At 42.0% G+C, this 22117-nt stretch overlaps 1 protein-coding gene across 2 annotated transcripts in view; it reads right to left on the bottom strand.

The window, feature by feature from the left end:
- Positions 1-22117, bottom strand: part of EXOC4 (exocyst complex component 4) — a 352759-nt gene that overhangs the window by 316244 nt on the left and 14398 nt on the right. For both annotated transcript variants that reach the window (XM_081926878.1, XM_081926879.1), the window contains exons 2-3: positions 15788-15977; positions 8709-8903 (exon numbers count right to left, since the gene is read on the bottom strand). In XM_081926878.1, the coding sequence (XP_081783004.1) occupies positions 8709-8903; positions 15788-15977 (385 nt within the window). The remainder of the gene's footprint in view (positions 1-8708; positions 8904-15787; positions 15978-22117) is intronic.

Here is a 22117-nt window from a genome sequence, read left to right as displayed (position 1 = left end):
TGAGAAGTGGAAACAGGGTATATGCTCTTAGTACATATAAAACATTCATAAATAATAAACTCATCTTAAGAGGTTGTAGAAATGAAGTAAACACATACTTCAGCAGTTGAGTATAAGAGCTCAGGCTTTACCAAATTGAAGTAAAATTATCCTAGCCATTGGCTTAATTGCTCATGTGTCATACCATTTTCGTGAACTGGGCAGAAGCTTAACAAGTGAGCATGCAAGGCAATGGGACAGGAATGCGGTGGGAATGCACCAACAGTGAGAATGGTTTACGCAGAGAAGAGCAGGTATAAGGGAATTTTGTAACTACAGCATGAAGTTGAGAGGGGGAAAGTGGGAATAGCCAAAAAGTCACTGCACACAAAAATATACATCTGGAAATGTGCTAAACTTTGGGAATTTCTTCATTACCATAAGAGTATATCAGCACTGAAAGAAAACATAATGCCTCATTAGGGTGATGAGGTAATGGAATATTTGCTCATCTAATGATAAATTATTCCTTACTGTAAGAAGAGATTAAAACCAGGCATTTGCACAATAAACTATCTGCAGTGCATTGGGGTGGGGTGACCCTGTTTTATGGCAGGGGGCTGGAATAGATGACCCACAGAATCCTCCTTCCAACTGCAATTCTATACATGTTTTTAATCCAACTCTTACTATTTCTCCTGGTCCCTCTGGGGGTTATAAAAACTGTGCAACTTTACATTTAGAAATGCAATCTAGTTTCTCTGGCAGAATTTTGTACTTTGTTGCTCCATTATCCCCAAGATCATGAGCATTTCCAGTTCCTTTGTAAGAGTTTCATTAGTTTACTAGGGACTAAATTATAAGCCCGTAAATCAGAGCTTGAGAAACAATCAAAATAATATCAGAGTTCTAGAAAATGTTCTTTTTCGGCTGCACTCTAGGAGAAATTGAAGTAGTTACAAACGTGAAGATGTCTCATAACAGAAGCCTTAACAAATTAACCTCATAATAAAATCTCTCAGAAGTCCCTGTGGCAGAAGGTGGCTTTTCATTAAAAAAAATTCTTATGGATGATGCTGGCTAGCAATCTGACATCTTCCAGCTCAACTAAAATGCAAGTCATCAGCAGTGATGAACCATCCAGTCTGTTAGGAAAACTTCAGTGCTATGATAGACAATCCTCTCCAGCATCTGGAATACAAAAACAGCCAAAGGAAGCTAGCTTCTGAACGATCCACATTTAGAAAACATTGCACAACGTTTTTTCATACTGGTCTGAAAAATACCTGCGGCACAATCCTAAGGTAAGATCCCCTGAGATGAGGTTTAGGATCCGGCGGATCTCCACCTGAATCAGGAGTACCCCAGCTGTGCTATGCCAGAGCAAGCCCCCCGCCCAAAGCACCATTCTAGGTCTGTGGCATGGTGTGACGAGAGAGGGGCTTTTGCTATATCCAAAGTTCTGCCTTTGGCATGACCAGCCTCTTCATATTTAAAGGGGCCCAGGCCCCTTTAGCAGTTGTCAGCTGACAGAGCAAGGGAGATCATGATTCCACTAGAACTTCTGAGGTGGAGTCCTCTGAGTCAGAGGAGAGTAATACAAAGTCCTCAAGCTGGAGAGATACTAACACCATGGACTCCTCTTCTGGTTGGTTATGTATTCCTGTGGCTGCCCTGGAAGAAATTCCTTCTCCCACTTCATATGTCTAGCTTCAACCCTTGAAGAATGGAAGCCTGGCCCCAGGGTCGTAACATCACAACTTTGTTTTCTGCCCCTCTCTCCATGGTGGCTTCTGCTGGAGGGTAGGTGAGCAGGAAACAGAGTACTGACACCTGTTTTCCTTATAAAACCTCACAGGAAGAACTAGATGCAAGATTGCTGCTGGGGGGAGTAGTTCTGTGACAAGTTAATTAATCTTGATCTTGTCCCAGACCCTAATAACACCTGCCTTTGAACGCCAAGACGCCTCCACCAAACCCAGCACACTTTATGGAGAGACTGAATGCCCTCACCATAAAAAATGAGGATGCTAGCTATTGCTCCTCCACCACCTTCATTACCGCCCATTTTTATTTAATAAACCTCCATCAGCTTAAATGAATGGTTGTTATTAGTTGAGCTAACAGCCAAATGATAATGCTCCAGAGAGATATCAGTGCTTGTTGATGCATTAACGAAAAGAGGAGAGGGGCTGAGGTCAAGCACGTGTCAATGCAAATGAGGCAATGGGAGGCACTAATGGTTTAATGCAACAAAATGCCTCAGATAATGGAATTTACAAGATTAAAAGGAAAGAGATGAAGTTATTGATAAGTATATTAAAGGAAGAAAAGGCGATAAGATGTTACAAAGGGAAAGAAATCCTCTCTCTGCTTGTGCGCTCCTGCTTTCAAAATATCTTTACATCTCGATGATGAAATTAACAAAACAAAACTTGAACAGGATCAGAAAATGGGATTAGAAGCAATAATGAAAAATCTGGCTGAGTATAATGCTGAGCACTTTCAAGATATACATGCTCATAAAGTGTTGCTTGCTGTTCGTTATTTGAACATTTAGAGTGTCTCATTAAGAACTATCCCCATTCAGCATACGGGGAAAACTGAGGAAACCTATGGAAAGAGGGGCTTGCATTAAAACAGCAGCAGAGGCAGAGGAGTTAAAGGTCCACTCCCAGGTTTTTATTTCAACTACATATATCTCTCACACTGTGCTTGTTAAGATCCGTTACAATCTCTTTTCAAACAGCTAAAAGAAATGCCACTTTCATATTATTTTCATTGCAGGAGGGTGGGAGGTGGCAGTGGCTATGTCCTATGTCTTTAAGCACACAGCAGCACACAATAAGAAACCGCGCTGATTGCTCAGTTAAACAGGGTTCATCTCATGTTGCACCTCGTCATTGGGAGGTTTGGAATGTGAGGAGAGGGCTATCATTGGAAGTTGGTGGGAGTAGGAGATGCTGGAGAAAACCAGCAGTCAGAAAACAGGAGGGGAGTACAGACCAGATGGGGGTCTCTATGCACCAGAGAGGGGAGCAGTGAATATACACCTTGTCTGCCCACATGTGTGCATCCACGGCAGCCAATAAGGGCCCTTGAGGGTAACAAGGTACTATCATCCCGCTCCAATCACTATGGCCAGAACAACCAACACATTCAACAAGGGAGGGGCCTAGCACCCATTCCCCACTTCAGTGTCAAGAGACACAATTCACAGCTCATGGAGGGAAGGAATGGCTGGCCTGAGCCTTACTGCTCCACAGCATCCTTCTAACAGTGGCAGCAAGGGAGGCTTCCCTCCCAGCAAACCCAGGTGACTTGAGGAGCCAATAGGGGTCCCACTAGTCTTATCTAAAGAAAGTATTAGGCTTGACTCAACTGTAAGAGCAGCTCTTCTGTGTTGACTTGCCCTCTTGTCTGACTGCACTAGAACCTGACCACCAGGCCATCTTAGATCATGTCAACTGATTCTGGACTGATTTTCCTCTGCCTGCTCCTGAACCTGAACTGCCTGAGCACATTTGTCTCTGACCACACCAGGCCCAAACAAACAATCTTTTGCCATTAAGAATGGATGAAAGCTCCTGGACAATCCAGCCGCTTTCCAATTTCTTTTTCACAGCACCGAGCAAATAGACTCTGCTTGACCCAAACTGGTAGAAATATCTCGCAGCTTAATAAGGTAGGCTCTGAAGCCAAGGTTCAGATATAGCAACAAAAAGGTGCAGTGGGGAAATCTGCTATGCTTCAGGGCCTGCCGTGTCAGCACAACAATAGGAAATGAGCTAATTTGACTGCAAACAAGGCCCCCGTTCTGAACAAATTATCTTTGGCTGAACACATTCCAATCGTACGCAATAGAAAACTGATGGCTCCACCTGTTCAGTTCTGAGAACAGAACAGAAGGTGGCAGCAATGCAGGCTTTGGTCCAAGAAGCAAACATCTAACTCAGGGGGGAACTCTGAATGCTATTATTCACCTTCAGATGCAGAAATAAAGAGCTATGTGCTGTTTGTACAGATGCAAAAAAGCCACAACAATGACAGTCAACACAGGAAGGCTGAGGAACCAGCCAGAATCATTCAGAAACCAAATGCAGCAGTGATTATTTGCCCCTCTTCAACGAAAGCATCAGAATTATGAAAAATATGTGATGGCTTGCTTAGTTTTTACAGTTCATCAAATCTAGCTTCTCTTGGGCAAATGTAGCACCAAATATTTTATTTTTATATATAGTCATAGCCCTGATTACATTAGCAACTCCACACAAGATTCAGACCCTTTAATCACCTTGGCTGCTCTTGGAATCCTTTCAAATCAGATCAGTAATTATCATTCTCCAACTATGCTGCACAAAACAGGATTTCAAAGAAAATATCCAGACTGAAGGGAGTAGTATGAAAGCTTCCTAGGTTCTGGAGCCAGCTCACCTAGATGTCCCTACTCTGATCCACCCAGTTATGGAGACTTTATATACATGGTGGTACAGGATAACTTTTGTGTTTAACACATCATACAACCATGCTATCTATCTCCCTCCCCAACTTTGCAAAATATAGATTACTGTATGCACATTGGTTATATGCATACAGAGAAATACATTGCTATGCACACAATGGGCAGGGCATATGCATGAGCATGACACATTTCCCTGTATATCTGGGGGAGCAAACATGGTGCTCTCTGGATATTGTTGGGACTACAAATCCTTACCATTGGTCATGCTGCTGGGGCTGCTGGGAATTGGAGTCCAACAACTTCTGGAGGGCACTACGTTTACTACCCTTGCTGTACAGTGGTACCTCAGGTTACAGACACTTCAGGTTACAGGCGCTTCAGGTTACAGACTCCGCTAACCCAGAAATAGTACCTCGGGTTAAGAACTTTGCTTCAGGATGAGAACAGAAATTGTGTGGCGGCAGTGGGAGGTCCCATCTCAGGTTAAAAACAGTTTCAGGTTAAGAACGGACCTCCAGAACGAATTAAGTTCTCAACCCGAGGTACCACTGTACTTCATTATGCATACTGACTACGGATTGAAGATGCTGGGTGAGAAACTGGCTTGGAAATAAATCACTCCTATTGATGCAACTGGAAAAAAGATTGGGTTTTCATCCAAAGCATCACACTGTTGATTCATATTCCATCTGTTATTCCCCTAGAGCTCCCAAACCCATTTCAGAAGCACTACTTCCTACTCAGTAATCCCTCTCCTCCACCCCCAGCTGCCTTTATGTTTTCTTCTTTTCCAAGTCCGCTGAGAGTCATGCCCTGAGCAGGTATTCTTTTTTGTTCTTGCTTCCCTGCGGCAAAATACAGCACAAAAAGCCCAACACAAGCCCTGGAATGAGACAGGCCCCTGTCAATGCATCCTAGGCCACAAGGTGTTACAGGGAGGGAATGCACTATGGATAAGTCGTTATAGACACAACAGCCCAAGATGATTCATGCAAGCAATATGCAGAAGAATGCACACTCACACATGAACATTGGGTGCAAACAGAGAGTAGGGCACACAAAATAAGTAAGGAGGTAGGAATAGGCTGGTCTAGCTAATTCCAGCCTCCCCATTCACATGCAACTCACCAGGAACCTAACTTAATAATTTCTGCTCCTCCTTGAGGTAATAAAAGATGGAGTCCCTGTCCCCGCATGCCAGCATAAACATGACGTTTCATAGTTCGCAAGTTTGTCTTTTCAGGATTTATTTTCCAGCCTAACTACAGGACATTCAAAATTCCAAAATTATTTTTGCTGGGTCCATTCATTTATAAATGCATAGAACTATACCCTATACCCAGATAATCTGCAAAGATCACCCCAATAAGTTTTAAGCTGGTGTCACAAGCCAGCAGCAACGCATATTTTTCTTCATCTAGCTTCATATAAACACCAGCCGTCACCAAAATACCTTTGCTGCTATGCTCCTGCTTCTGGGAAAAGGTTGCCTTTCTTACATTAATAAGTCTTTCCAGAATTAATCATTGTACATTAGAACCAGCTGGAGTGTTTTGAGTGATAATGAAACCTGTAACAAGCCATCTTCAGACGTCTTTGCCAAACAATAAGGGAATTAAAATTTCAATTTAAATGCAGAGGTTGGAAACACGCTTCAGTGGCAAAATTACTTCAATTAATGTGAGTGGAATACAAAGAACAGACTGCAGAAATGTGATGCAGCAACCAGAAATTATGCCATTAATGCGCTTGCATCAAGCCCACACAATGACTGCAAAGGTCTAATTTAGACTGCACATATCACAGAGCTACAGGCAACAATATTTATCAGCTCTCCCATTTCAGCACATGAGATATCAGTGTCTTTGTTGGATCATTTTAGGCTTTTGATAAGCCAACAGCTGTTTACCTTGAGGACGAGGGACAAGAAACATTATGCATCCCTGACAGTTTAATAATTATTTTATACACCACTCAGATCATACAATGAAAGAGAATGGAACTACCCAACAGCTAGAGCACAATTACCGCATCTTTCTAATGTAGAGACAGAGGTAGGCTAAAGAAGGCTGACGCCAAGGAGTTCCACTCTAGAGACATTTAACACACTGATGCAGCAAAAATTATCTGTGCTATCAGAAAAAAGGGGTTGCAAGCCTACACTGCTGAGTCAGTAGAGAGCAAGAGCATTTCCACAAATCAGAGAAGTCAGTCCACTATAGCACCAAGAGATAAACCAGTCTGAAGTCTGCCTCACTTTTCATAGAATCATAGAATTGTGGAACTGGAAGGGACCACAAGGGCCATCTAGTCCAACCCCCTGCAATTCAGGTGTCTTTTGCCCAATGTGTAATTTGAATCCATGACCCTGAGATTAAGAGCCTCATGCTCTACTGACTGAACTATTTATTTTTTTAATTTCATAAAATTTATTCACCACCCGATTATAAAAAGCCTCGAAGGAGTTTACCAAAAGATAAAACAATAAACTTGAGGGGGAGGAATCTCAACTGTACTTTAAAACATACAAAAGTTAACATACTAAATATTACCTCAACTTTCTAGGCATCTGGGTAGACTTGTCTAAACAAGAATGTTTTTAGCAGGTGCCAAAAAGAGTACAGTGAATACGCCTGCTTGATCTGAATAGGCAGGGAGTTCCAAAGTGTAACTAAACAATTGAGTTCTTACAAATGCTGTTATTATGTGGCACATGTAGCAGTGCCAATTATGCAGAACAAAGTGGCCGAGTGGGCACATGTGGGGTAAGGCAATATATAGCTACGAAATGCATAATAGTTAATGACTGTGGACTAAGACCAGGACTTGAACATGGAAGATCTGCATTCCACCTAAGCAGTCTCACTGTGAGATGCAACACAACATCTTAATAGCTTCATAGTAGAAGGGAAACAGCAACATTTGAAAAGGAACTTTGGAAATTAAAAGTGTTATTTAATAATGAGTAAACGGAAGATGTCAATTGTTGACTGGTCACAAGTAACACCTCAGGGCCATCTAACATGTTTGCCATCAAGGGTACCCTCAACAAAGACTTCAGCCAGTCACTGTTCGCTGGTCAGTGTACTATGATCAAACGTCTGCAAATCTGTGTCAGCTGCAGCCACATATTACATTATTAGCTGCACATTTTTTAAAGTATTTCCAAAATGAAATGGCTGGAGTGACCCTCAAAACTGTTTTTAAGGAGAACCCAAAATTAATAATTTATCTGATGCTTTCCAATATGTCAAAAGCTGACAGTGCTATTGCTGCTCTCTATCAGGAAGCTGGGAGTTCTTCAGCTATAATTTTGAACAGACATGTGCAACTTAAATTCACATAACAGCAGTGATAGATGATCTTTAATAAGGCACTGACACATATGGGATAAGCAGAGGTTTAATTCTTTGAGCATCATATTCTTTTGAATGCTTTGAAAACAAAATTAGGAGGACAGGGAAAGTTAATTTAGCAGAGGAAGGGAGCATCATGCCAGGAGAAAACAGGAGATGTGAACACAGAGGGGCAAATTGAGTAAAGAGAGGAGCAAAAATTTGTGCACTCAAATTACTACTTTCCCCCTTTTCACAAGGATACCTGCAGCACTGAGGAATTGGGTCAGCAATAAAAGGTTTACTTCTCAATAGTCCATGGAAAGCACCAGATTTCTGATCAACCACAACAATCTAGTTTCCTACAATAACACTAGACTTCTTCCATACTCATTAATGATATCACTGAGGGAACATAATTACAGAAAGCCTGTTGCCTAAATATATCCTGAGTTAAAGGCAAATACTGTTCAAATGAGGATCTTGGGACAAACAAGGAAAGCAATAGGCGGGACAATGTAGATGTGATCATTGCAACTGCAGAAGAGGAGTCATTCTGAAATTACAATTATGGCAAAATGAGAGGTAACAAAATGGAAGAGTCTGTAATAGTCTATTAGAGTGACACCTGGAATATGGACACGAGTGATACAGAAATTTTTAAAGCAGAAACAGCAGCCAAGGGCTGAGAAGGCATGAATCAAGGTTAAGGACACAGGGTCAAAGTCAGCAGAGTTTTCAAAGCAACCAAAGAGGTTAATAGACTGAAGATAAAAAAAAGGAGTGAGTGACAGAAGAGGGCAAATGAGACAGGCAGAGAGAACAATACAGTAGGTGAGTAAATGGCAGATCTAATTACTCAGACCCAGATAGCAAATCTAGCAGACACTTATCGGACAGCTGTCTGTCAAGCACCAGCTATCACCTCCTACCAGCATATCCGTGGCCGTGAGGTAGTGCTTGCTAGCCATGCACTGCTGCAGCTTCTGGGGCACTTGCTTGATGTTCTCAATCTCATCCAGCAAATTCAAGACATGCTTGTGCTCAATGCCTTCAATCCACAACTTGCGCAGCTCATCCCGCTTGCAGTGCAGAAGCATCTTGCAGGAAAGCAAATTCTCCTTGACCTGGAAAAAATACACCACAGCAGCTCAAGTGAATCAACAGACTTCTGGTTAGAGCAAGCCCGCCCATGTCAAATCATGGTACTAACATATACGTTAATAGAGATTTTGGTTCTACGGTCCAGCCCTTATATTGTCCTAAAGGAACCACCATGTGCACAAGAGGGAGGTATGAGCAGGCTTGGGGGGACCCCAAAGTTTGCAAAGGTACAAAAAGGTATTGGGGGGCTCTCAAGCAGGGGGGAGATCCTCCAAAACATCCCTGTAACTGAGCATGCCCATTGGTCATGGAATACTGAGTTTGCGGTCCACGCTACAGAAAACCAAGAGGGAGGGTAAATGAAATGGAATATCCTGGAAAGTGTTCAAGCTAGCCGTGAGCACTCCACATTACAACATGATTTTTCAGGGCCCCACATGTAAAGTATATGACGGCCATCAAGGTTGACTTGCCACTACAAATTAGAATTATCTACGCATCATCCTCCACACTCCAGACCATGATATGCTGCAGCCTAGACTAACAGGGAAAAACACACAAACACACACACACAATACTTTTTTCAAATCTATAGCCTGCCGTTCCAAGAAGGTTCAGGGTAAGTAGCAATGGATTAAAAACTGCGAGTGATTATGGATTAGGTGAGAAAGGTGAAACCAATGGTTGGCTTAGTTGCCCTTACGTCAGAGAGACAGGGCAGCCTTTGGTTATCATTGCCCAAGTTCCTCCAGTCCTAGACAGGCAGAACAGGCAAAGTCCAGATGAAATGGGGAGTTGAAGCAGTGGGAGTCTAGGAAAACAGAAGCTCAGAGTGACCTGAGAAGGCAGTAGACCAAGGACCAAGGAAGTTTTAAGAAATGATGGGTAGGAATTTAGCTAGATAGTTCTTCAGAAAAATGGAGATGGCTTCCATTTCGAAAAACAAAGTTACTTTCTAAAATAAGGTCAGAGGAAGGTTTCGAAGGAGAGAAAGAAAACAAAATAAGAAAAAAGTAGAGATGAAGAGGTGATGAACTACACATCAATTTATAGCCTGAGGCTGCAAGCTTCTGGTCATAATTGAATTACAAAAACCTGAATGAAACAGTTAAAAAAGACATTATGCTAAAACTCTCAACCTTAGATGCAGATCTCTCAACCCTTCTCCCTAAAGCCAGTCTACACAGAAAGATTTATGACACATTCTTGCTTATGCCTTAGCAAATTTTCATTGGAAGGATTTAAAACACACATACAGTAAACACCAGACATCTCTCTGCAAATTCCTGCTCTCCAAACACAGATACAGACAACTGACTTCTGGAACCAGCAGCTATACATTGGTATATCCCCAACATGGTACAAAAACTTTTTCTTACAAACAGCAGTGAACAGCAAAGATGGTTGGTTGTGTATGCGCTGCTTAAGAACAGAAGCAGAGTTCTTATAAATTAATTAAGTAGCAGTAACACAACGTACATAGCTCAGTAAGAATTAGTACTAAGCCCAGCTGAAAGCAATGGAATTGATTTCCCTAACTTTTGTTGGATTATGTCCAATTCCTTCTAACTCAGAAACTTCAGTTCTCCCCCTTCTGGTCTTGCATAGAATGCAGATTTCCCCCTCTTTAACAGGTGGCTGACAAGCAAGCAACACCTCCCGAGCAGGGTTGTTATCAGTAGGCGGGAAATGAAACAGGTTGAAGCACAAATATGGAGACATGTGGATGCACAAAAATGTGTTTTAAGGGAATCTGATCTCGTACACCTCCACACTGCTGCTGCTACGAAAGCCTGCAAAATGTAGCTTGCTTTCAGTGGAAAAGGCCAACAATAAAAACAAAAGGCCAGAGTTTTTCCTTGCATTGGCCAGGATCCAGAGAACTACACTACTTCCAGAGAACTACTCTACGGTACTAGTTTTATACCCACAAGAGGTGAACCATCCCACATGGCCAACTGCTTTTAACACTGCAGGAACATGCAAAGCCAGATCGTTGTTAGCCAGAGGACTCCGTTATCTAAAGCGCACTTGGGACTGGGAGTCACATATCCCACTCAACATTCCTGAAATACTTATTTGGATTCCAGCTACTGGATTTTACAGCAAGGGTGAGTAATCTCCCACTAGATGTTCTTGGATTCCAACTTCCACCAACCCCTCCTAACATGGCCAATGCTCAGGGGTGATGGGTGTTGTAATCCAGGAACATCCAGAGGACCACAGGTTCCCTACCCCTGGATGCCACTATAGCACCAATCATACAAGCCCCATACACATAACAGAATGCTAAATCCAAATGCCCACACAATACTAACACATAATGGGGAAATCGGTCCAGAGATCAACCCTAGAGCTGCTCAGGAAGTTCTCTTCTAATCTAGCTTCAAAGTTTTGCACCTTAGCTGATGCCAATCAAGACTCAGGTGCCAATTCCACAACTGCAATGAATGTTTTGAGTGGTGTACAAACTGTGGCTTCATTTATGGAAAGAAAGCTTAAAGCAGTGGGGGCCAACATTTTGTTAAGTGTGGAAGAAGTGGACTAGGAACTGTGAAGGGATATCAAGTGGACTAGGAAAAGAAGCCACCATTGTTCTCTTAACAAATATTAATCAAAAACAAGCTGCTTAAAATAGCAATCACATCCTTCTTCTGGCTAGCTACAAAGAATGTGCTTTGATATGTTTGGAGGTATGGTCTTCAAGGAAATAACACTGAGCATGCTCAGGGGGCAGGGAGGACTGCTCTTCAAGCAGCCCTACTTAGCCCTACAGAGGCTGAAATTGCCCTCATAACAACAGGAGGGAGAGGGAACCCTCACAACAAGGGCTGGAAAGCTAACCATCCCAACACTCAAATTCCACATCATTTTTTCTGACCAGGGAAGGACCTCTTTGTCACAGTTATACTTTCGGATTAGGACTGTATAAGTGGTGCAGACCAGTAGGTTGACAAAAATGTGTGCAGAGCTTCTGAGTTAAATGTAGTATTAAAACGTGTGTGGAGTAGGAAAGAGTTTGTGGCTGTGAGATTTTGGAGAAAATGTTTTCTTTTAAATTGCTTGACATTCTTCTTGAGAGAGCTATGCCCCAATAGCCCAGCCTCCACTGAGTGTTGTGCTATTTGCATCCTTGTTGCTAGTAAGAGAAAATTCTGAATAGGAACACAAGCTTTCTCAGGTGTTGCCTTTGGTGATCTGAGGGATCATGTCCCTAAGCAAAAAATGCTGAGTTCTGTTCAAAAGAAAGCCAGGTGTTATAATAATTGCAAAGTTAAGTACGACGATATTTTGAACTATTTAACCAGTGCTTTAAAAAAAATGTTTAGAGGTACTCTCATTTTCTTACTCATATTGAAATACTGCCCCTCAATGATGCCAAACTTAAATTCACAAAATGTTTAGGGATATGTGTACACCTGCATCCCCTCAGAAAAAAGCACTGAATTTAACCAGTTCGCAGATCATTTTCCCCCACCCTGGTTCTAAAACTTAGACGCTAGACTAGAGAATGCTTTGAACAAAGCATTAACCGTTAGCTCTTAGAGACATGGTTCGAAACTCTCATACACACAACTACTAACCTACCTCTCAAGGCTGATGAGCAAATTAATAATGTAAGAAAAGTTTAATAAGCCTCAATGACCTTTGGGTGATAAAGCAGTGTACAATTCTAAGAAAATTCAAAAGGAAAGCAAAAGCTGTTTCAGAGTTGTTTTCAATCCCAAACCAATCGCTCCAAGGACAAAGGCAGGCAAAAAAAAAGTCTGAATCAAGTATATATTATGATGGAAGAAGTCTCTCCAGGTCTATAAAATCTGTCACCTTATAGCTGTGAGGGCGAGACAGGGGACACAAAAACGGTAAGACTGCTAATTTAACAGGGCAATCAGGAAGAAAAAGGAGGGAGGAAAAGAAATCAGACCTAGTATGCTGACTGTCACTTCCCAAGAGGTTAAAGGAAAGCTCCTTCAATACATGTTGACTGAATCTAATCAGGAACAGTAAATACCAAAAGGTCCTTCATCCTCTGTGGTTATTTTAAGGTGGTATCTCAAGGTCACTACGCCTATACATTTGGTTTTGACCTGTGCAGAGCTTAATTGTATTGAGTAAGCCTGGACTATGGTTTATTTCAAATTTCGTGTAATTGATCTCTGCCTTCACAGAGAGCTGAGCTTTGTACATAAATCCCTGAAATGAACTTCCACCCTTGGAAGGGATCAGGCTAGCCTCACTCCTCTTTGAAAATACTAAATGAATTTGAAAGTTCAAAAGGGTTGCCATTCACAGTCTCCAGAGGAGTGATGCCCTTCTCTTCACAGACTGCCAGTTTGAAAGGAGCCCTCCACTCTGCCTGGGAAGCAGGACATTCCATTCTATGCATAATATGCTCAGCCCAGCCTTTACCTACCCAGGTACTCCACCATATATGCCTATGCCTCCAGACAGGGTTCACTCCATTCTGCACACCTGTATATACCCATTCATCTGCTTTCTGCAACGTTTATTGGTTTTCGGCAGGAATCACAAGCAGATGCAGAATCTCACAATCCTATTCCTTGCTCACAGAAACCGATGCAAATATATGTAAATGCAGACACCCTAAGCTTCCAGGAAGGACTGGAGAAATATTGCCATCACTATTTAGCAAGGTTGTGTCACATTTTTATTCACAAGCCCTATTGAAGCTGAAGAAGTAATTCTACAATTCTAGAAGCCACCACCATGTTGTTAAAGAGCTGGATGATAATGTTCCTGAGATGAAAAGTCAGGCCTCCTGAACTATTTGGGCAAACATGCATATCAACTTCCCACTGTGTCAGGAAGATAAACAGTGTTTCTGTGCGCTCTGGTTTCTGTCACGGTGTTCCGTTGTGCCAGAAGCGGTTTAGTCATGCTGGCCACATGACCCGGAAAGCTGTCTTTGGACAAACGCTGGCTCCCTCGGCCTGAAAGTGAGATGAGCGCCGCAACCCCATAGTCGCCTTTGACTGGACTTAATTGTCCAGGAGTCCTTTACCTTTTTTACCTTAAACACACACTCACACGAGTGTATCTGAAGTCTATCTGAAGAAGTGTGGATGCACATGAAAGCTTATACCAAGAACAAATTTAGTTGGTCTCTAAGGTGCTACTGGACAATGAGCTCAATGAGAGATCTTTCCCAAACAATGCTAACTGTGCTCCTTTAAAATTAATGTTAGGCAATAAAACCAAAAGTTTAAAGATGCAAGACATGTTCTCGCACACCAAGGTATGGTTCCCTCCCTCTTATGAATCAACCCAGGACACAAAAGGTAACAATGAAATGGGCAACTTCCAACATATATGTGGACACTTTCCCACACTACTGAGTAGCCACAGTCCACCTGACAACTCTTAAGCCAATGTAAGCACCGCTCACTGCTCTATAGGAAGTACTATTTTAGAAAACGCTGCCAGTTTTTACACATGCCTGTGATATGCAGACCGGTTCCATGTTGATGTTTTCAGTATAATTCTTAACCTTTAAATTCAAATGAATTATGAAACAATAACCAAGCTAAAATTTCTTCAGACACCATCAAAGTATTTCAAGCAGCTAGCAAGAAAAGAGGAAGTTCAAATTCCTTATTCAGTGCTTATCCACTGGAGAGGCTCTGCATGCAAATAATATTTGCAACGGTGAGGAGGAGGGCCTTCCCTATCATAGCACCTATTTTGTGGATTTCTCTTCCAAGGAAAGTCGGCCCTAACTAGTTTCTGTTGCCAAGTAAAAAAAAAAAGTTCAAGAAGCCTTTTCTGTTCTCTGAATGCGGCTGTTGGGGTTTTTATTCAAGGACTGGACCTGCTACTGACTCTAGAGCTGAGTTTTGTGTTTAGGTTGGTTTTCTGAGTGTAAAATTTCACACTGCGACAAAACGTTCCTTGTGTGGGTGGAAGAAATTCCTGCTCTCTGGCTTCTCCTCCACCACCAGCCCACACCCACAAAAGCCAAGAGTCAGGATCAAGGGGCAATACAGAGAGTAGAACCAGTAGAACAGGCAAGGGACGAGGAACAAAGAGCAAGATCAAAACACAAGATCTTATCACTCAAGCAAAGCACCACTGAGACAATAACCAGTCTTATACTCCTTTCCACCCAGGAAGAGCCGATGTCCAGCCTGGGCACAGTTAGTCCTAGATAAGCAGCAGTTTGCCACATGAAGCCATGTTCAGCAGCTCCTGATGCTTTGTTGCAGTGCTGGATAACAGAATCCGTCTAGCAGGCCAGATCCTGTGCTTCTTCCTGTTGGCTCCCTTGACAAGTGGGCAGAGCTGCCTACATGTCAATCATCCGATTCACCATGACATTACCAAAAGAATTGGGAGACTACTCTTAAGTGTGCTTGCTATTCTTCCTTTGCAGATGCAGTTTCTTATGAGTTCAAGCCATGGCTGAAAAGGAAATGTGCTGTTGCTGCTGTTAATTAAATTTATATACCACCTTTCATTTGAAGATCACAGGGATGTTTACAATATAAAAACACAAGCCAGGGATGTAAAGGAAGCATGCCCTCAATTCTTCTTCTGTTTACCCATGGTTTAAACTTTCCAGCACCTGACAACTTATAATATCAGACCCAGGAACGTAGGCCTGGTCAGTCTGGTGGGTGAACCTCTAGGGCTTTACAAACCTATTTAAGCAAGCAGACCAAAGCATTGGGACTCACCCCTGAACTGAATAGGGAATTGTGTTGATTTCACTATGATTAATGGAGTGCTTCATGATTTGTGTAGTGCATATAACTCTGGTTACTTGTAAAAACAGAACAGCAGGTAAATAAGTAAGTAAACTAAATCCAGGCTTGCACTGTGTGGGAAACACCAAATGCATATTGGCAGAAATGAACCATTTTCTCTTTTGCACTGCACAGCCCTTCACCTGCTTGATCTTGTTGCGCGAGTTGGTGATGCGCTCCGTGATGCTCTGGTAGGTGCGGATGGCAGTAGTAAGTTCAGTGTAGTGCTGAACAATCAGCTCGTCCAAATCATGATCACACTTCTCGTATGCTTCTTCCAGCCGACCCTTCTCATTTTCCCTGTCCTCAACATCGTCACTGGTGGACAGAGTCCTAAAAAAAGAAGAAAAAAAGTAATTGAAGAAATGGCTTCACAACACAGAAGGCCTCCATCCTGGAAAGCTGCCACTACTTTATTGTTCCTTATAATTCACTGAATGTTATTTTCAGATCACAGAACTGCACGCAGACGACCTGTCACTAGCATCACACACTGCATAAGCCAGAGGTCCTTTAAAATCCTCATTAGCTATTGTACGAAAGGACTAATGAGGTCAGCACTCATCGGATCTGAAAAGACCTCCCACCATCATCACCTGTGTGCATCTTATTATAATTTATGTATTCATTCTTATCCTACTCTGTCTCATGATTTCAGGGTTTTATTAGCCCTATTATGTGAAATGGAAGGCTCAATATCCAGCAAAGAGTTCATATTGAACAACAGATAATCAGATCCTGGGGAAACAAAGGGGAGAACAAAGGAAAGCCTGAATCTGTACCCTATATTAAAGCATGCAGAAAGACTTTCACTCTGGAGCAAGTGGGGCTGATCAGACAATTTTAGGGGCCTTTACTGATACAGACATTCTCTTGCCATGCGGAAATATATTGCAAATGCTAAGAGCCCACACATGCCTGCTCCTCCCTAGCAATCTCATCGCTACCATACGGGTTAGTTTCAAACCATTAAAGACTGTCCCTATCAGCTTAATTATTAGGCATGAACTTTCAAAACAAATATAGTTTCTGAGTAGAAAAAATGAACATAGGCAGCATATTTATTTTGTCACAAGACTAGACAGCAGAAGGCTTTTGCTGCCTACATGGTACTGACTGTATGTAACAACATACAAAGTGCCTAAGTGACTCTTGTACTGGTTGCTTTTTCCAAATTGAATCTCATTATTTCAAAACCTCTATAATGATTTTTCCCCTCCCCAAAGTTCACTATGATCCTGAACTTTTGGAACTAGCAGTGGCAGCAGGTCTCAGCTATTCCAAACAGCTAGAATTTTCTCCCACTATTTTTTAATAGAATGTCAGAACAGTCCTGGCTCTCACCTTTCTGACTTGCCAATAGCCGATGTGTGGAAGCAAAAGTGTTTGTCTATTTCCTTTTCAAGGTCTGCTCAGATAGTTTTGAGCAATAGGTCAAGTGGTTTGAAAGGAAAATCACTGAAGGTCAACATAGCTCTCCACTCTTGTACAATTTGCCTTTCAATTCTGAACTTGTTGAAACAACTGAAACTATGCCCACCTAAGACTAGGGACTCAGCTATACAGCTGCAAATAAAACATTTTAAACGTGTTGTAAAGTACAATATGCAAATGTGACACTAGATGGCAAAAGTGAGCTATGGCAAATTCAATATATTTTTCAAAAAAAATTTTAAAAAGCATTTTCACATTTCTTATATGTGTGTAGATTTCACCTCTGACACAGTAAGAAGCACAGGAGAAAGTGAGAATGAATTACAGTCAAATAATAAGTCCTCTCTTTTTCTGGAAGTAACAGTACCTGCAGAAGAATAAATGAAAATGGGCCTATAATAATTATATGGTTGAGAAAACAGGAAGGAAATTATTTCTCAAGTGTGCCCAAAAGCTTTCAGGACAGACACTGGAAAGAACAGTGGGAGCAGAGTGCAAGACCTTCTTAATAATAAGTCCCAAATCAGAAATACTCAAGAGCACAAGCCTCTTTTCCAAGGTGATGGCTTTGGACCTATCACATTCGTAAGAAAGCACTGATCAGAGAACTTAGAACATTAAAAATACCAAGAATATAAGAAACATATACAAATAACTACTTAACTCATGCTACTAAATGCTGACCAAATGAAAGGACAACACTCACACATCTGGATAATCATCTATTGTGTCTTAGCAAGACTTAAATGCGAAGTAAAAAAAGCTGTGAAACAAGTGTCAATAATGTTTAGCTACTGTTGATGTTGTTGTTTAGTCGTTTAGTCGTGTCCGACTCTTCGTGACCCCATGGACCAGGGCATCCCAGGCACTCCTGTCCTCTACTGCCTCCCGCAGTTTGGTCAAACTCATGTTCGTAGCTTTGAGAACACTGTCCAACCATCTCGCCCTCTGTCGTCCCCTTCTCCCTGTACCCTCCATCTTTCCCAACTTCAGGGTCTTTTCCAGGGAGTCTTCTCTTCTCATGAGGTGGCCAAAGTGTTGGAGCCTCAGCTTCAGGATCTGTCCTTCCAGTGAGCACTCAGGGCTGATGTCCTTAAGAATGGACAGGTTTGATCTTCTTGCAGTCCATGGGACTCTCAAGAGCAGCCTTTCTCAAGCTATGGGTCCCCAGATGTTGTTGAACTACAACTCCCATCACCCCTAGCTAGCAAGGCCAGAGCTCAGGGGTGTTGGGAGCTGTAGTCCAACAACATCTGGGGACCCATAGGTTGAGAAAGGCTGCTCAAGAGTCTCCTCCAGGACCATAATTCAAAAACATCAATTCTTGGTGATCAGCCTTCTTTATGGTCCAGCTCTCACTTCCATACATCACTACTGGGAAAACCATAGCTTGAACTATAAGGACCTTTGTCGGCAAGGTGATATCTCTGCTTTTTAAGATGCTGTCTAGGTTTGTCATTGCTTTTCTCCCAAGAAGCAGGCATCTTTTAATTTCATGACTGCTGTCACCATCTGCAGTGATCATGGAACCCAAGAAAGTAAAATCTCTCACTGCCTCCATTTCTTCCCCTTCTATTTGCCAGGAGGTGATGGGACCAGTGGCCATGATCTTAGTTTTTTTGGTGTTGAGCTTCAGACCATATTTTGCACTCTCCTCTTTCACCCTCATTAAAAGGTTCTTTAATTCCTCCTCACTCTCTGCCTCCAAGGTGCCCATATTTTTACACAGGGAGGGTACTTTCAAACAGGCATCTGACTCTTGAGCAACATTTCATAGTAGCATATAAAGCATGTTATAAAGGAAGAGGAAGCCTTTAATATATGTAGGAGCTGAACAGTCCCCAAAATAATACAACAAAAACACATGTTTTCCTCTTTTCTTTGGCAGGAGGAAGTTGTGAGTCTCCTGATTAGTGTCATCAGCATCCTGGATCTCCTCATTAGCACCATTAATGTATAGACCAGGCAGAGGGCTTTTCTCAGCCTGAGAGCCACACTCCATCAACAATAAGCTTCTGTGGACGGACTTGGATCAGGCAGAGCAGGGGTTAGCAAACTTTTTCAGCAGGGGGTCAGTCCACTGTCCCTCAGACCTTGTGGGCATCTGGCCTATATTGGGGGGGGGGGGTAACGAATTCCTATGCCCCACAAATAACCCAGAGATGCATTTTAAATAAAAAGATACAGTCTACTCATGTAAAAACATGCTGATTCCTGGACTGTCCATGGGCCGGATTTAGAAGGTGATTGGACAAGATCCGGCACCCGGGCCTTAATTTGCCTACCCATGAGGCAGAGGTAACAACTGCATTGTTGCAGCCTCTTTTCTTGAACTGAGAAGTGTGCAGCTTGAGCAATGGGACTCAAGCCCAGTTCTTCTCACTATAGAATCCTTTAGACTGTAAGGAAGCGAAGCCCCCCACCCCCCACCCCCACTGCAAAAAGCACTACATGGGAGAAGGAAATGGCTTATGTGGGGCATGCATCTTCCACCACTGCTCCCATTAAACTATGAACTTTTTTCACAAGACTCTATTTGTATTAGTCCACAATATTTTGTTCCATATTAATAATTATCCTTCTTCTCAGTAATAAAAATCCACCCTCAATTTAGCTGGGAACCATTATTATTATTATTATTATGACGACAAAAGTTTTTCTTCACTTTCAGACTGTTACCATGCTCTTTTCAGTCAGAGCCTAGCAAAAAGCCTCTGAAAAAAAATCACCAGGTGTGCCATTATGATCCAAACATTATGTTCCTTCAGAGCAAGGCAAGAGATACTTAATATTCTCAGGACTCTACATACATTCCTGCTGAGATTGCAGAAAAGTAAATGAAGGGAATCTGAACACTCACTGTGGTCCCATTAAAATGTTTGTTGGAGCAAAGTCAACAAAGTGTTTGCAAAGGAGGTAGGGAGGAGGAGAAATGAAGTGTTTGCCCTAGCAAAAAAAACCAAAAAACTTTTCTGCTTTCAAACTTCTGAAAACACTACTGCAAACAGAAGGCAGGATAATAAATACATAAATATTAAAAAGCTGGTGTATATTTCAACTTGATCTGCTGGCAACCACGTACCTCAGAAAATAAGCTATACTGCATTAATTACCTAGATAAAGGGTGGGCAGCCTTCAGGCTTGTGTGATCTATGGGGGGAGCGTTATCAGAACCCGCAAAAAAACTCACCAGCAAGTGGTTCAGAGGTGGCACCATTCTCTTAGAATTAAACCCAGAAATTTGCTTTCAGTATCAGAACTAAGCTGACAATCCTGTCACACAAAAATCTACTCTTGGTTTTTCATCTAAACCTTCATGATCCCTCCGGTCCATCGGGCACCGTCCCTCACACCTGCAGCATCCTCTCTCCCACCCACCCACTCTTTTCTCAAGCCCAACTGCAGCATAGTTAGAGAACAGTAATTTCAGGGGTTACAACTGGAATGGTAAGGGTCAACCCTTTCTTTACAACAGTGATTCCCCTCAAAACTATCCCTCCCACACTCCAGTTAGGTAATTGCTGATGGGCAGAGAATGGGTGTGCAAGGGTGCAAAGCACGCACAATGTCCACAACAGCTTCTCCGGTTTGCAGACCTGCCCACAGGCCCAGAAAGACCATGCTAGGGGATGCCAACTCAATTTAGAAAGAGGGGGAGGGCTTTTTGTTTAAAAAAAAAAGAGGGAGGGTTACTATTCTTAAACCACAGTAAGTCAAAAATCTTGAAGATCTACTACAAATCACTCAAAAATCTACCTTATGATAACTAGCAACCCCATTGTTCTAGCAATGGTCACTTTTTCAAAACCATCACCGGATTTTCCAAAAGGCTTCATCTCCTGCAGCTACTCTGAGAGGTTAACGTTCATATTAAAATTAGTGTTCATATTAAATCTGCCCCTCTCGGACTAGATCTGGCCACAAAGACAAAACAACATTGACTATGCAATGCCAGCCAAAGCAGGATAGTATATTGAAACTGTATGCAATGGAACTTATATTTCAGAAACACATTTATTTGCCACCCTTCAGTTTCAAAACTACCTCTGGCATGTACATAATGAAGTCATGTACAATGCCCTGCTAGTACATTATCTAAATCTAGGACCTTGCTCCGTTCAGGCAGGCATTTAAGTCCTTTCTATTTAGGCAAGCACTAATCATGCTTAATCTTTAAAGATAATATTTATTTCAAGGGATTCTCAACAGCACCTCTTGTTTTGCCATTGCATAGACTGGATAATCTATGTGGGCTGCATCCAAAGCTAGTCAGAGTAGACCCATTGGAATTAACAAGAATGACTAACTTAGGTTATTCATTTAAATGGGCCTACAAGCAGAATTTAGCTAGATACAACCTTATGTTTTAAATGTTTATTTTGGCTGCACTTTTGTGATTTTATTGTATTCTTCTGTGAAAGCTTTTTTTGAAAAATGGATATATGCCTTTATAAATAAAGGGGGACAAGCCTGCCAACTCAAGAACTGCAATAAGATGCAATGTTTTAAAAACACAAAGTTACTTTTAATGGGAGTGTAAGAAAACATGCAAACAGCCATGCAATTTGCCACTTGGCTACTCATCCAGGCTGAGCAACAACAAAGAAATAGAAGGTTGAGGTTTTTGTTTTGTTTTTTAAAGGCATTTAAGTGTGTACCTTTCATTTAGGCTAATTCGTTAAAGGCCAAAAATCCAACAAGAAGCTGAAAAGGCAAGACAGGGTGTCTCTAGGTTTCAGCTACCAAGTAAGATCAAGGAGCAATGGGTGAGATCCAGGTTATGTGCCTTATGTGCTTCATGCAAATAGAGGGGAGTGGCAAACGACAAAAAAGATTCCCCCCTCTCCATCCCTGCTTTTTGCCATGACAGAAAATACTAGTGACAAGAAGATTCACCTAAAATAACAAATGTGGGTAAATGCACTGAACCAGCATTTCCATAGAGAGCAATCACTCCCTTCTAAAAACCAGCTCAGGTGGTTGAGTGCCTATCCATTTATGTAGAAGCAAAATGCTTGATACTTTATGTGACTGGCACT

This window comes from Podarcis melisellensis, assembly GCF_964234715.1.
Source record: "Podarcis melisellensis genome assembly, chromosome: 10".
In the NCBI taxonomy this organism is placed as follows: Eukaryota; Metazoa; Chordata; class Lepidosauria; order Squamata; family Lacertidae; genus Podarcis; species Podarcis melisellensis.
This window is presented reverse-complemented; position numbering and strand designations above follow the sequence as displayed.